This window comes from Thamnophis elegans, chromosome 3 (assembly GCF_009769535.1).
Source record: "Thamnophis elegans isolate rThaEle1 chromosome 3, rThaEle1.pri, whole genome shotgun sequence".
Lineage (NCBI taxonomy): Eukaryota > Metazoa > Chordata > Lepidosauria > Squamata > Colubridae > Thamnophis > Thamnophis elegans.
The window spans coordinates 58630293-58645099 of record NC_045543.1 but is presented as its reverse complement, the minus strand read 5'-3'; the positions used below and the strand labels follow the sequence as shown (position 1 = coordinate 58645099).

The following is a 14807-nucleotide window of genomic DNA, read 5'->3' as shown; positions in this document are numbered from 1 at the left end:
GGATTTCAGGATCCCAATCGATCTGTTGCACTTATCTATTGCAAAGTATAGGCGCGAAACACACACCCACACACACACACACACACACGTTAGTCTGGGAGGGGGATTCCTTTCTGGTTAATTCTTAAAGTGTAGGGTCATATACCTCTTTCCCTTATCTGTCAGGGGGAGGCTTTTGCTGACACTTGCATGCTGTCATTATGTATTTTCTTTTTAAATGCTTTGAATTAGTCTTCTGTTTTTTTACCAATGGCACAAGAGAAGAAAGGGATAATTTTCAGAAAACAGAAAACTAACCTACGGTATTGGTTCGCATCTTTTATGCATCTTTATATTTTTACGTCTGAAAATTAGTACTTACAAATCATCACACATTCCATGCATTATTATACTATTTGCATATGAAAGGGCTGTATATTAAATGAGCCATTTAATATATTGAAAACCAACTTTATTTTCTGTTGGTTCATCCTCTCAAAAGTGACTGATCAGATTTCTTTAGCAAGTTCAAATTGGCCTAACCTCCATGTAGATTGTTTTGGCAGCAGTAAAGAGTCTACTAGTTTTGGGGGGATCAGCCATGGTCAGCTAGGTGTTACCATCCATAGCATTGATACAGCAAATGGTTCCAGTTCTTGGATCATCATATAAAAACAAGTGGTTAAATATAATTTACAGCCAGCCAATATATAAATGTTGTATACATGCAACTCAATAAATAGATTTATATACCCCAATTGCTAATCTACATCAATGGGTAATTTATTCAGAACTTGCTAATATCACTGCAGACTATTGGATAGTAAGGGGGGAAGTATAAAGCATATAAAGTAATTCATAGTATGGAAAATATGGATAGAGGGAAGTTTTGATCCTTTCCCCATAGAGAGTCATCCATTGAACTTGAATACAAGTAGTCCTCAATTTACTATATATATTATATAGTTATATATTATATAACACTTTTAATTAAGCGGGTACCTTGAATAAACATAACTTTGAGTTTCAAATAACACTGATTCCGTTGTTGTCTTTAGTGACATCTGTGAAAAAAATTCAGGTGCTCAGGCATGAAAATGTGTCGCTCAAACACTATACTTTTCCGCACACACTGAAAAAAAAATAGAGGGAACATTGGTCCCCTACCCTGTGTAAGTCCCAGGAAGGGTACCTGAATACCATGGGCGGTTTGGGGTTGGAAGCCCACTTGAGGAATTGCCTGACCATAGGATGGCGAGTCAAGCTCTGGTTCCTGCCACGCAGGAGAACTGATGAGATGGCTGAAACCTGTCTCCTAATCATGTTAGGAGCTAACCCTCTGTCCAGGCCTGCCTGGAGGAAGTCCAGAATCTGTGGCACTATCGCCTGGATAGGATTGTACCCCAGGGAGTTACACCATGAGGCAAAGACCCGCCACATGGAGCCATAGATACGCTCCGTGGAGGGTGTGTGGGCAGTCTGGATAGTCTGTATCACCGGGGGGGAGGGGGGAGAGGTCTTTCCCCAGGATGCTCTGCTCAAGAGCCAAGCGGTCAGCTGGAGGCCATTGAGGGTCTAGGTGCTCCAGCGACCCCTGGTTGAGGGATATCCTCTCCTGGGGGATTCTCCAGGGCCTCTCCCCTGAAAGCGACTGGAGATCTGCAAACCATGGCCTCCGGGGCCATGAGGAGCCAACAGAACCCCTTCCGCCCCCTCCCGAAGGATTTTCCGTATGACCCTGGGGATCAGGGGTAAGGGTGGAAAGGCATACAGAAGACCCCTGGGCCAGGGGCTTCACAGAGCATCCACCCCTTCTGCCCGCCATGTCTGGTACCTGAAGAAGGACCTCAGGAGCTGAGCATTGAGGGATGTGGCGAATAAGTTGACCTCAGAGCGTCCAAAGCACTCCGCCAGGTACTCAAAGATTGCTGGCTGCAGCCTCCACTCCAAATTGTCCACCTCGGTCCGGCTGAGCCAGTCGGCTCTGATGTTCTCCACCCGATATGTGTTCTGCCCTCAGTGAATGCTGTCTAAGATCATGGGCTATCTGAGGTGCTTCTGCGATTTCTCATAGTTGGACATTACATTCTGAGTTTGTGGTGGGTTCTGGCATGGGGACTGGCCTGTCTGACCCTTTTCCCCTGGCTATAAGGGTGCTATGATGCTATGACTAGGATTAGCTCAGAAATATTCTGAAAGCAAACACAGACGGAGTTCAATGGTCAGCCCCTAGGGTGCGTGTAAAGATGAAGTGAGGGAGGCTCACTCTAAAGAAAGGCCTGTCACAAAGGTAAAAGAAAAAACAAAAAAGGGCATCTTCCAACATGTTAAAAACAAGAAAAGATTAAGGAAACAATTGGTCCATTGCTGGGAGAAAGTGGCCAGAAGGTGACAAGCATCAGGGGTAAAGTAGAACTATTTAACTCATGTTTGGCATCTGTCTTTACACAAAGGGATAAAATAGTCCAACCTGTCAAAAAACAGCACCACAAAAATCAGATTAGGAACCCAAGTTGAGATAGGGAAGAAAATGGTAAGTGATCATCTGTCTACCCTAGACAAGATCCAATTCCCAGGAATGGATGGATTACACCCCAGGGATCTGAAGGAACTGGCAAGCGAGATCTCCAAACAACTGAAATATATCTTTCAGAGATCCTGGAGTACCGGGGAACTACCATAGGATTGCTGATGTGGTTCCCATCTTCAGAAAGGGAGAGATCAAAAGCCAAAGCCAACATGGGTTTGTCAAAAAAAAAGAAAGAAAGAAAGAAAGAAAACAACCAAAAAAAAAACAGATCATGCCAGACTAACCCTATTGCATTCTTAGATGAAGTGACAAAACTAGTAGACCAGAGGAATGCCATTGATATAGTTTACTTGGACTTCAGCAAGTCCTGATAAGGTAGAGCATAACCTACTACTAGATAAAGTAGAGGAATGTGGGTTAGACAGCATCACACCAGATGGCTTTGTAACTGGTTAACCAACCGCACTCAATATGTAGTCCTTGATGGAACTGCCTCTTCATGGAGGGAAGTATGCAGTGGAGTACCCCAAGGCTCTGTGTTGGGCCCAGTACTCTTCAACATCTTCATCAGTGATTTGGATGAGGGTGTTAGGTATGTAAGCTAACAGTTGGGTTAGCAATATATATGCTAATAGTACTGTTTCTTTAAGTACTGCTGCAAATGTGGTTGGATGCTGTTACCTCAAGCGGTCATAAGAGGGAGCCAGAATGACTGTTAGCTCTGTTTATTTAATGCTGATCAGTGGGGGGACTCATCAAATTTGCAGATAACCTCAAGCTGGCAGGAATAGCCAACACTCCAGAATGCAGGCTAAAGATACAGAAGGATTTTGATACACCTGAACATTGGGCACTATCTAATAAAATAAAATTCAATGAAGTAAGGTTCTACATTTAGGCAACATAAACGAAATGCACAGGTACAGTCCCTTGCTCCATAGTCGTAACTGTGAAAGGGATCTTGGAGTCCTAGTGGACAACCATTTAAATATGAGCCAGCAGTGTGCAGCAGCTGCCAAAAAGGCCAACACAGTTTTCCTAAACAGAGGAATAGAATCAAGATCATGTGAAGTGTTAATACCACTTTATAAGGCCTTGGTAAGGCCACACTTGGAATTCTGCATTCAGTTTTGGTCACCATGATGTAGAAAGGATCTGGAGACTCTAGAAAGAGTGCAGAAAAGAGCAACAAAGGGGATTAAGGGACTGGAGGCTAAAGCCTATGAAGAACGGTTGCAGGAACTGGGTATGTCTAGTTTAATGAAAGGAAGGACTAGGGGAGACATGATAGCAGTCTTCCAATATCTCAGGGGTTGCCACAAAGAAGAGGCAGCCCCACTATCCTCCAAGGCACCTGAGTGCAGAACAAGAAGCAATGGATGGAAACTAATCAAGGAGAGAAGCAACTTAGAACTGAGGAGAAATTTCCTGACAGTTAGAACAATTGATCAGTGGAACAATTTGCCTCCAGAAGTTGTGAATGGCTCAACACTGGGAGTCTTTAAGATGTTGGATAGCCATTTGTCTGAAATGGCAGGGGGTTGGGCTAGAAGACCTCCAAGGTCACTTCCAACTCTGCTATTGTATTATATAGTATTGCATTGCATTGTATTTTGCTCTTTGCCTAGTCGCCCCCACCCTTGGATGGGCCTTCAGGGGTAATCTCTAACCTGATTGGAGGTTCTTCTGTCCCTCCAGTGGAGCTGCAGCCTTTAACAGCGATGACTTGATTCCTGCTTGTCCTCCCAGCTGCAGGGGGCTGCCATCTTGGGCCACGTGGGGCCTCTCCTCCCCCTTCTTCCCAAATGGCTCTGAGGGGCAAATACCATAGCCCCGCCCTCAAGACTTAGCAACCAAAAATAACACAGCTTGTGCTACTAAGAGCTGCCGCCTCCTGCTGATAACTGCTGAGAGCCTTCTCGTCCCTCCCTCTTTCTCCTACTTAAAGGGGAGTGTTCTTAAAGGAGAAGCCTCTGGAATTCTCCTATTACTCGGCAATCAGAAAGGGACAGAATAGGGCTTGCATAAATCGTGATAGCAAGGTTGCTGGAACACCAGATGACAAGGCCAAAGGGAATTCTCCCCTGGGGGGAGGGGTTCCTTTTTTCTGCCCTGCCCGAGTGGCAATCTTTTCTCAGGGTGGGGGGAGGGGGGTTCTTTCTGCTGCAGGCCTTGTGGCAGCTGCCTCTGTGATTCATCTTGGAGGTAGGCTTGGAGGGGGGGATTGATCCACCGCCTGCCTCTTTAACACTCTTGATGGAGATATGCCTCCTTTTGCCCTTTGCCTGCCTCCCCCGCCCTTGGCTAATGCCTCTGCGATGGTCTCTAACCTTTTAAGGGCTCTTCAGAGCCTCCAATGTTGTTGCTGCAGGGCTGAGAGCTCAGCTCCTGCCGGCCACTTCTGAGCTTCTGGGGGCCGCCATCTTGGACCATGTGGTTTCAAGATGGTCCCCGGCTCCAAATTCAAAAAGCTCCTCCTTGCTGGAGCACATGGAAATAGCTTATGCCTTTGCAGGCTGCCATGCGGCTGCCACTCCCACTGGAGGCTCTCTCTCTCGCTTCCCACAGCTCTTTCTGAGCCTCTCCGACTCTCACCTTGTTCTCTGGTGATCGCTGCCAGCGCAGGCTCTCCAGGGCGTTTTAACAAGCCGCGGTTCGTGGCTCAACCCCTGAGGGGAACGGGGGAGCGCTCCTGCGCCTGTGAACCTCTGCGGCAAGGGCTTGCCTCCAGGAGGCTTGTGCCCTCTCCTCCTGCTTGCCCGGCAAAGGTCTTCACTGAGTGACTCCGGTCTCACTCAGTGGCCAGGGCAGCGTGCCACCCCAGGGGGCTTGTGGCAGTCCAGTCCTTGCAGGAGGAGGCTGTGCGCGATGTAGAGAAGCAGGATTCGCCAGGTTCAAGCTTATTTTCCTTAATCCTTTGTAAATTACTAGAGGTCCAGAGTGGTGCACCTTTCCAGTGAGTGGATGAGTCAAATAATGGGGAATACCTGGTGGCCAGGGGGCATTGCCCAAAGAGCTTATCTGACTCATCCAATCATGAGAGGACAAGGTCAACCATTCTGGATACTCCTCCCCCCTCACTATGGAGAAAATCCTCATCACTGTCTGGAGACATCTCATCTGGTTGGAGATTGCCCTGAACAAGGGGCACCTCTTAAAAGGGGTGAAGGTTGACCTGCTCATCAGGGTGCTGGTCTGCTGCCCTCCTAGCTGCTTCCCTTTGGGCCTTGGAAAATTCTATATCTAAGGCCCTCTGGCACCTGCTTTCTGCCTTTTCCATGGCCTTAGAGCCCTTCTTGGAATTCCCCCTTTATCTGGTATGGCGCGGCCGCCCTCTTTCTCTCAAGCCTTGAACCCGAGGTTCCTGCTTCCTGTTGCCGGGGAGAAACACTCAGAGGAACCTGCCACATCTGATGAGGCTCCCAAATTGCCATCGACCATGCCCAGGAACCACGTGGAAATCTAACCTTGTAATGTGTGCTGGAGAATGGGGCGGTTGTGCGGCTGGGTTAATAAGCCCCGCAGTTAAGGCTCGCCTGGCCTGCTCCACTGAATTTAGATCACCAACAATGAACTGCTGCCCAAAATGGTGGCCGCCAGCTTCACGCCCTAACAAAATGGTGCCTGTCTTCTTGGAGTGATTCAAAATGGTGGCCCACAGGTGGGAGAAGCTTAGGGAAAGCCACAGGGTAAAAAGCTCTGCGAGCCTTGGCTCCTCGCCTCGCTGGGACTGCGCTGGTCACCTGCAGTCCCAGGGTCAGCACTCCAGGGTAAAAACCCGTGTCACTGTCCCAAGACGTCTTTGCCGCTGCCACGTGGCTCTCAGCATCCCAGGGAATCACCCTGGACGCTGATTGCAAAGGCTGCTCAACTCTGGAATATTATTAAGGGAGCAAGCCTCAATTGTAGTAGAAAGGATTGGTTTTTGATAAAGTTGAGAAGGAGAGAAAGGATAACATGTCCTGTACTGAAGACTGAGTCTAAAAGCTGGGTGGAGCTACCAGAGGAGGCAGGACACTGAAGTTTGCAGACTCAGTCCGATTGGATAACAGATGGAGTTAATCCATTCCTGGATGGTATCTCCACCAACAATGGAGAATGCATAATTTCTGAAAGTTCAAGTTCTTTAAGCCAATTTTCTTTGCAAAGGACTCCTTAAATTGTAAATTTCAGTTTAAAGCAGGGTAAGAAATTATCCATTTCAATAACTTTCCATCAAACTCTGCAAACTTTCTTGTAGACTGGGTCTATTTATTTCCTGATGCTAAAATGTTTCCCACCAGACAATGTTTTCTGTCCCTGAAGTCTCTGCCACCTCTATTGCTTAGTAAAACATTCAGTACTTGTCTCTCTCCCTTTTATTTTAATATTTCAGTAATATATTGCTACCAAAAATAAAGAAACAGCTGGACTTCTCTTCACACAAAAAGTGGCTTATTTGAAACCACTGCACATTTTTTGTAAAATTAAACTCAAGCATATTTAGAAGAAAATTTTGTCTAAATATATACTTCCTATTTTGGAATTATGTTATTCTACCTTTCAGCAACAATCCAAGTCGTTTTCAATTCTGAACACAGAAGGTTCTCATAAGGCTTCAAAACTATGCTTTCAGCATGATCTATAGCTTTTTTGTCAGGCACAAGCAACCAGAACTATTCGTGGATTAGTCCAAACAGATACTTCATTGCTGATCATCTATATTACAAGGTTCTAACCAGATTGTCTGCCTTCACCTGAGTTACAACAAATACAGACCTATAGGTTTGATGCCAATTGTTTTCTCCCCCAATGGACTCTAAACTGGAATGTTTTTTTACTCTCCCTTTACTTCACAACATTTTTCCTCTCATTGATATGTTACAAAACTCAATGTTTGATGTTTGTAATATTCCTCCTTCTCCTCCCCCAGAAAAAAATCCAATTAGAGATAGTCTTTGGTTAATAATGTTAATTGGAACTGGAATTTCCATGTTAAAGCAATGAAGCTATAAAGCATGACATCATGTGATTGTACTGTTTAATGATGGCAATTCCAGCTGTCCCCAATTAACATTGTTAAGTGAGTACTGGGTCATTAAACAAGGACTTCAAGTGTTTATGACTTCAAACTTCCTGCCAGCTTCCCCATTGACTTTACTTATATGAAAAGCCAGCAGGGAAGTTTGCAAATCATGAACATGTGATTGCAAGGGAATTGCACCAGCCAGAACTTTGATGACCAGTCATATCCACCATTTGTTCAGCTTCTTGTAACTAAAAACATTCAATGTAAAGATCCATTCAACCAAAGGAACCTAAATAATTCAGCTCTGCTATAACACATAGTTAACTTCCTGGTGTGAATATACAAGGGAAAAATAAAAATAAACAGAGGGCTTTATCTCTATGTCTGTCAATGATATTGCCTATGCCTGTAGTCCAGAGGCATACACATTCACCAAACCCTTTCTTGACAGTGTATGCTGTCAGTATAAACCTCAAGAATTAAGATTATTTTAGCATTACAAGGGTGTCATAATAGTACATACATCTAGAGAAGACATATTTACGTGGTTGCCAATATCAATTGTGCACGCAGCTTTACTATGACTATCTGCTACTATTTAAAAAAAACATACGTCCCTATACCACCTGAATATTTGTGCTTTCATTTGTGTGCAAATATATGCCATTTCTTTGTGAATTATAGTATTACTCTTTAGCAGAACTATAATATCAATGTTTCAGTATAATAATAAGTCTAATCATCAATTCTCTCTATAGCTCATGATGCAATGTCTTTTTAACTTTAAACTGTAGTTCCTTACCAGAATTTATTTTGTTTTTAAATCCTATGCCCTGAAATGTTAAAGCAACCTTTATTTTATTTTTAAATTTGATTTCTATTGTGTGACTTCCATTTTTATTGCTTTAGAAATATTTATCTTTTAGGATTTTAGAGTTTTAATGCTGTAAGACACCCAGAATTGTTTCAATAAGAAATGGGTGGCAAATAAATTTAACCAATAAATAAACCTTTGCAAAGCTGAAACACAGAATTTGAACATTGTCCTCTCTTATTACCTGTATATGCATGCCCAGAAAGACTTCAACTGGGACTACCACTATAGTGAAGGGGCTGTGCACATAAACACAAGCGAAGGCAACTACAGACAGTTTTCCAACAAACACATAAACCTTGCTAAGGTCTTGGTTGCTTTAGTACTTTCAAAAGTAAAATTCTGGCTAATGTGCTCCACATACACCTTTTTTAATGCTTTGTGCTACACTATTGAGCAGTGAGTTTAAAAATGAGTTGCAGCTTTTTATGACTTACCTTTGAACAGCATTCCAAGCACAGGAATGGGGTGAAAAGTACATATTTTACAGCTGGACTGAGAAACAGCTTTCTAAGTTATTAATATCCTTAGTTGAATTGGAAGAAACATAAATTATGAACTCTTAAGAATTAAAGAGTTCATGATGAAAGAAATTGGATGGAAATAAAGCAATGTCACAAGGGGGGAAAATGATGCACAAGTTTAAATGTGTTATCCAGAAATAATAAAAATGTGGATAACAAGTTTATATGAAAGGACAGAAAAAGATTCCTACCTTTAAACCGACTGCTATAAGATCTGTAACAACACTGTGTGAAAACAAATGGGAGAAAATGGAAAAGTTAGAAAAGCAGTTATTGTACAGGCAATGATAAATAAAGCTAAAGGAAGAAAAAATATCATAAGAATGAAATGAGTTATGGAGTGTTTTTGCAAAGGAAATAGACCAGTTTAGTAACACATAATATGAAAAAGAGAGGCTTAGATAGAGTAATCAGATAAAACTTTACAACGATTTTAAAGGATTCCTTTTTTCAGACATACACAACACAAAAAGCCTTTCTAATTTACCTACCAAGCACACATATAGATAAAATATGCCATAGTTTTTTGGGAAAAAGTCTCTACATTCACATATAAAGTATCAGAAGAACTAAACACTAGTCATCTAATGAACTATGAAAATAAGATTGCGCATTACAGTTGCAAGAATGGTCCCATTTACTAGACAGAAAAGGTATAATTTCTTCTTTGTGTTATCTATCTGTTGAATTATTATCAGAATATGTATCTTAAAAGCTATAGTAAATATAAACAATGGGAAAGAGGTAGTAATACTCTTTTAGGGTGAATATTTTTATAAAAATAACAGATTAAGAGCAATGTCATACAATCTACTTCCACATGAGCAAAGCAGCTCTTAATATATCCAAGCTCAGTCTGAGTAATATATTTCAGCAGAAATAAAAAACTATGTCAATGCTGGCTGAGGCTGTAATTCCATACCTCTTTTGGGAGTTGAAAAAAGGCTGAATTATATTAAACTAAACAATTTAAGTATGTTAACTATTTATAAGTGCAATTATTTCTGAAATCATTATGTTGTTTTCTTACATCCACATATAACTAACTTAAAAGGGAAGCAACATATTTAACAATATGCTTCGATAAATAAAATTAACTATAGTCAATACTAGTACTTTCAGACATACTTTAGTTAGAATATCATTATCTGACGCTGAAAGACCTAACACTTTACATTACAGTTGCTGTAATATGATCCAATATCAATCAACTAACTTCCTTCTATTAGTCATAGATACAATATAAATTACCATAACAATGCAGTGCTACTACTGAGATTGCTAAATAAGACATTTAAGAGGATTATCTGTTCCCAGTATGCATTACCTGGACAAGTAATTTCAGTTATGGTTCCACAAATTTTTATGCAATCTTTTTCTTAATCACTGACAAAATAACTGTTTTATTGGACAAAAATGAACATTCCTGAATAGGTATCATCAAACTGTGGTGGTCTCATGTTCAATTATTTCTTTCATAATCCCTAGCAATTAGCTATTCTGTCAGAAACTCATGGAACCTTGTCAAGAAAAAAAATCAATTAAAAAAATCCCATGGCCAACATAAATTAAAGCAAATTTAACACAGTATCTCAGCAATACACTTAACTCAAGAAAGTCTGTACATAGCCTCCTAACAAGCTTAGATAAACCGTAACAAATACCAAAAACTCTAGTGTACACAATACAGTAACAAAATTCAGCTTGAACAGAAATGAGGAATTAAACATAAAAGTTGCTGTGTAAGAAGATTATGTGAAGTTTCAACCTAATAATCAGAATTGAGCCCAACATTACTGTTGCTAAGCAAGACAGTTGTTAAGTGAATTTTGCCCCATTTTATGATTTTTCTTGCCAGAATTGTTAAGTAAATCATTGCAGTAGTTAAGTGAATCTGGTTGTCAGAAAGTCTCAAAAATGATCATATAACCCCAGCACACTGCAACTGTCATAAATACATGCCAGTTGCCAAGCATCCAAATTCTGATCAATTGATCTTGCGGATGCCGCAACAGTCATGAGTGTTTAAAATGGTCATAAACCACTTTTTTCAGTGCCGCTGTAGCTTCTAATATTCACTAAATGAATGATTGTTAAGGATATGAATTTGCAATTTGCTCTTGCTACCCAAAATTAAAGGACTTAACAGACATACATTATATTAAGCAAGAAGTTCATATGACAAGATAGGCATTTATATCATCAAAATTGAAGAAAAGGTCACAGTTTTATAAGCACTCAGAATGTTCTTTTTGTTATGTAAAAAATCAAAATATAAGCAAGTGGGTTAATAATATAACACTATATTTTAACAGAATTAGGAAATAGATATTTAACCATGATAATGAAACTAAAATTAAAGAAAATATTCCATATATTAAATAAATATTTACTGTCTGACTACACTATCAGAAACTTCTAAATGTGCTGCAATAATTGTCAGAATTTGATCATTTGTCCAGAGTCAGAACTAGAAATTAATGAATGTACTGCATAAGTGTAAAGTTATGACATGTCCAACTATCAATAAAATTTGGTTCTTCTGATATTGCTATTTAAAGTTAAAGTGTAACAAGAGCCAGATATTTAACTCTGAATTTCCATCACTTATATTTGAAAAGTTTTAAGTGTGGACTCTAGAGGAAGAATAGATGGCTTCCAACCAGAACATGCCACTAAATTTCTCATCCATAGCCAGGCTCTATACTACAACCCAATTTGTTCTGACCCCCTTGACACAGATGTTTGACTGACAGAATCAGTCAGCCAATAAGAGTGAATCCATTCAATGAAATCAGTAGTCAAATCAATAGAGCTTTATCAATTTCAGGGATGACCTATTAAAAGACAGAGCACAGAAAAGTGAACCAAACACCACTGCTTGTCACCCACAGCTTACAGCTCAAGCCACTCCAACATTATTAATAAGCTACATCTCACACTGTACAAATGACATTGTGTTTTCTCAGGTGGCAATAGGTGCCAGACCCATACTGAATACAGACAACTACTCAACTCCCAAGCAACCAAAATACCAGGTCAATGGTGCCAATGAGGAAACCAGACCCTGCAATAAACACAAATGCCTGCTTTGCTCACACACGGATAAGTACTTTTGCATGCTCTTCCTCCGATATACCATCACTTGCTAGTCATGTCTCTCTGAATTCTAAATTGGACAAATCAGGAATTGTTGAGCAAAATAATTAATGGAAACAAGTTTGATAGAGGGATTTCAAATAAGAACAAGTATCGGAGCATTTCAACCTTTCAAAATACTATATGGCAAACTTTGAAGAATATGGGACTTTAACACCAGCATGAGGGGAAAAGCGATGAACTCGCGTACATAAACATGTTTTAGGCAAATTCAGACGCTCTTAACAAAGGGTTTTTAAACACAATTTAACAACAGTTAATTGATAAGGTATTTATATTCTATCTCATGTGCATTTACATAAGCAACCTATTTTTCTGTCTCTCCTTACCCCAATTCAAATCTGACATCAGTCTAGCCCAGTGGTTCCCAACGTGGGGTCCATGCATCACAAAAGAAAAATTTGATTTTTAATGGGGGCAATTTGAACCTTGTTTAAGCCAAGTTAAGCGCCTTTTAGGCTTCCTCCATATGAGTAGAGTTCACTTTTTAAGTAAAGTAAGAAATATATGTCATGGGGGGAGGGGCATCAGGATATTAAAGATGCTTAGGTGGGGCATGGTCAAAAAAGGTTGAGAATAACCATTGGTCTTACCTGAAGGGTCCTTTTCTGCACCCTGCGAGAGTCCAAATTGTGGGTTATTTCAGTCTGGTTGCCCTGAAACTGAGGAAAGACTTTTCCTTGGCCACGCCTCCAGGCGTGCCTATTCCCCAGAAATTTGAGACACTTTGGCCGCAGCTGGAGATAACCTTAGAATGGAACCGTGTTGACACGACGATCCGTAACCCCGGACAGACCAGGGTGGGTTGGACTCTCTCGCAGTGTGCAGAAAAGGACCCTTCAGGTAAGACCAATGGTCATTTTCCTGCACACTGCTTAGAGAGTCCAAATTGTGGGACATACCCAAGTTAATGTCCATCTGGGTGGTCAGAATCAGAGTCACGGGTTACGACAGAAGTAGTCACTGCCTGCAGCACCCGCCTGCCAAAGGCCGCCTCAACTGAAGCAAACATGTCTAACTTATAGTGTCTGATGAATGGAGACGGTGTAGACCACGCGGCTGCCCTGCAGATCTCCTCGATCGGCGCCTGCGTGGCCCAAGCTGCAGAAGTCGCCGCACTGCGCGTCGAGTGAGCTGTAATTCGGATAGGAACCGCTCTCGACTGTAATTCGTACGCAGATGCAATACAGGCTCTGAGCCATCTGCCAATCGTGGACGAAGAGACTTTCTTCCCTAGCGATCCGGGCTGGAAAGATATAAAGAGAGCCTTGGACTTCCGGAAATCGGTGGTGCGATGGACGTAGATTTTTAGTGCTCCTCGCACATCAAGCTTGTGCCACTTGCGCTCGCTCAGATGCGAAGGATGCGGGCAAAAGTTCGGCAACACAACCTCCTGCGCCCTGTGGTACCAGGAGTTGACCTTGGTGAGAAAGGTCGGATCAAGCCGCAAAACGACCCTGTCGGAATGGACGACACATAAATCCTGGCGCATAGACAGAGCCTCCAGCTCCGAGATCCGACGGGCGGAGGTGATGGCGATGAGAAAAGAAGTCTTTAGTGAAAGGTGCTTGAGAGAGGCTGTCTGGAGAGGCTCAAACGGCGGACCCGTGAGAGCCTGTAGCACCACAGAAAGTTGCCATGTCGGATAGCGGTGGACCGTGGGAGGCCGGATGATAGAGGCGCCCTTGAGGAAGCAGCGCACCCTGGGAACCTTGTTGAGAGGAAGAGAAGGGTCGCCGGACCAAACAGTAGACAAGGCCGCCACCTGGCGACGAAGCATGGCCGGAGCGAGACCCCTCTCAAGGCCCCCCTGCAGAAAGTCCAGCACCCTTGCCACTGGAGCAGTGACGGGGTCAAGTCCTGAGTCCTCACACCAATGGGCGAAGGTAGCCCAAGTGGAGTCGTAAATCCGAGTCGTCGACGGACGCCGAGCCGCTTGAATAGTGTGGACAACGTCATCTGGCAGACCTTCAGCCCTTAGCAGGTCCCCCTCAAGTGCCAAATGGCCAGCTGCAGCCATTGGGGCTCCGGATGGACAATGGCCCCTTGGCTGAGGGAGACCTGATCCGGGGGAATCCGCCACGGCGGGGACACCGACAGGCTTACCAAGTCGGCGAACCACGACCTCCGGGGCCAGTGGGGCGCCACGAGTAGAACTTCCGCCCCCTCTTCTATGATCTTGATTAGAAGACGGGGAAGGAGTGGAAGAGGAGGAAACGCATAGAGGAGGCCGCGAGGCCATCTGCAGCGAAGAGCATCCGTCCCGAACACTGGAAATGGGAGAAAAAGCGCGGAAGGTGCATGTTGGCTTTTGTCGCAAGCAGGTCTATCATCGGTAGGCTGAACCGGCGAGAAAGTTGTTGAAACAGAGCAGGATCCAGCCGCCATTCCGCGGAGTCGATGGTGGTCCTGCTCAGCCAGTCCGCCTGGGTGTTGTCCACGCCGGAGATGTGGTAGGAGGGATCGATTCCAGGTGCCGCTCCGCCCATAGTCCCAAGGCCTCCGCCTCTGCCATCAGCTTTCTTGATCTGGTGCCGCCCTGGCGGTTGATGTGCACCTTCATGGCGACGTTGTCCGTCATCAATAGGACATGACGGTGGCATATGTGACGGTGGAAATGACGGAGGGCCAACCTCGCAGCTCGCAGCTCCAGTAGGTTGATGCTGCAACATGATTCCGCCGGGGACCACCTGCCTTGGACCACGAGATGATCCATGTGCGCTCCCCAACCTG

The 14807-nt window shown here is 43.2% G+C and overlaps 1 protein-coding gene across 2 annotated transcripts in view; it reads right to left on the bottom strand.

Moving 5' to 3' along the window:
• The window catches only part of PTBP3 (polypyrimidine tract binding protein 3), an 89115-nt gene that overhangs the window by 49631 nt on the left and 24677 nt on the right, over positions 1-14807 (bottom strand). The window contains exon 2 of one of the 2 annotated variants that reach the window (XM_032214686.1): positions 9107-9140. The exons of the other annotated variant lie outside the window; for it this stretch is intronic. Coding sequence (XP_032070577.1) covers positions 9107-9140 — 34 coding nt within the window. The remainder of the gene's footprint in view (positions 1-9106; positions 9141-14807) is intronic. 2 annotated transcript variants of the gene reach the window in all.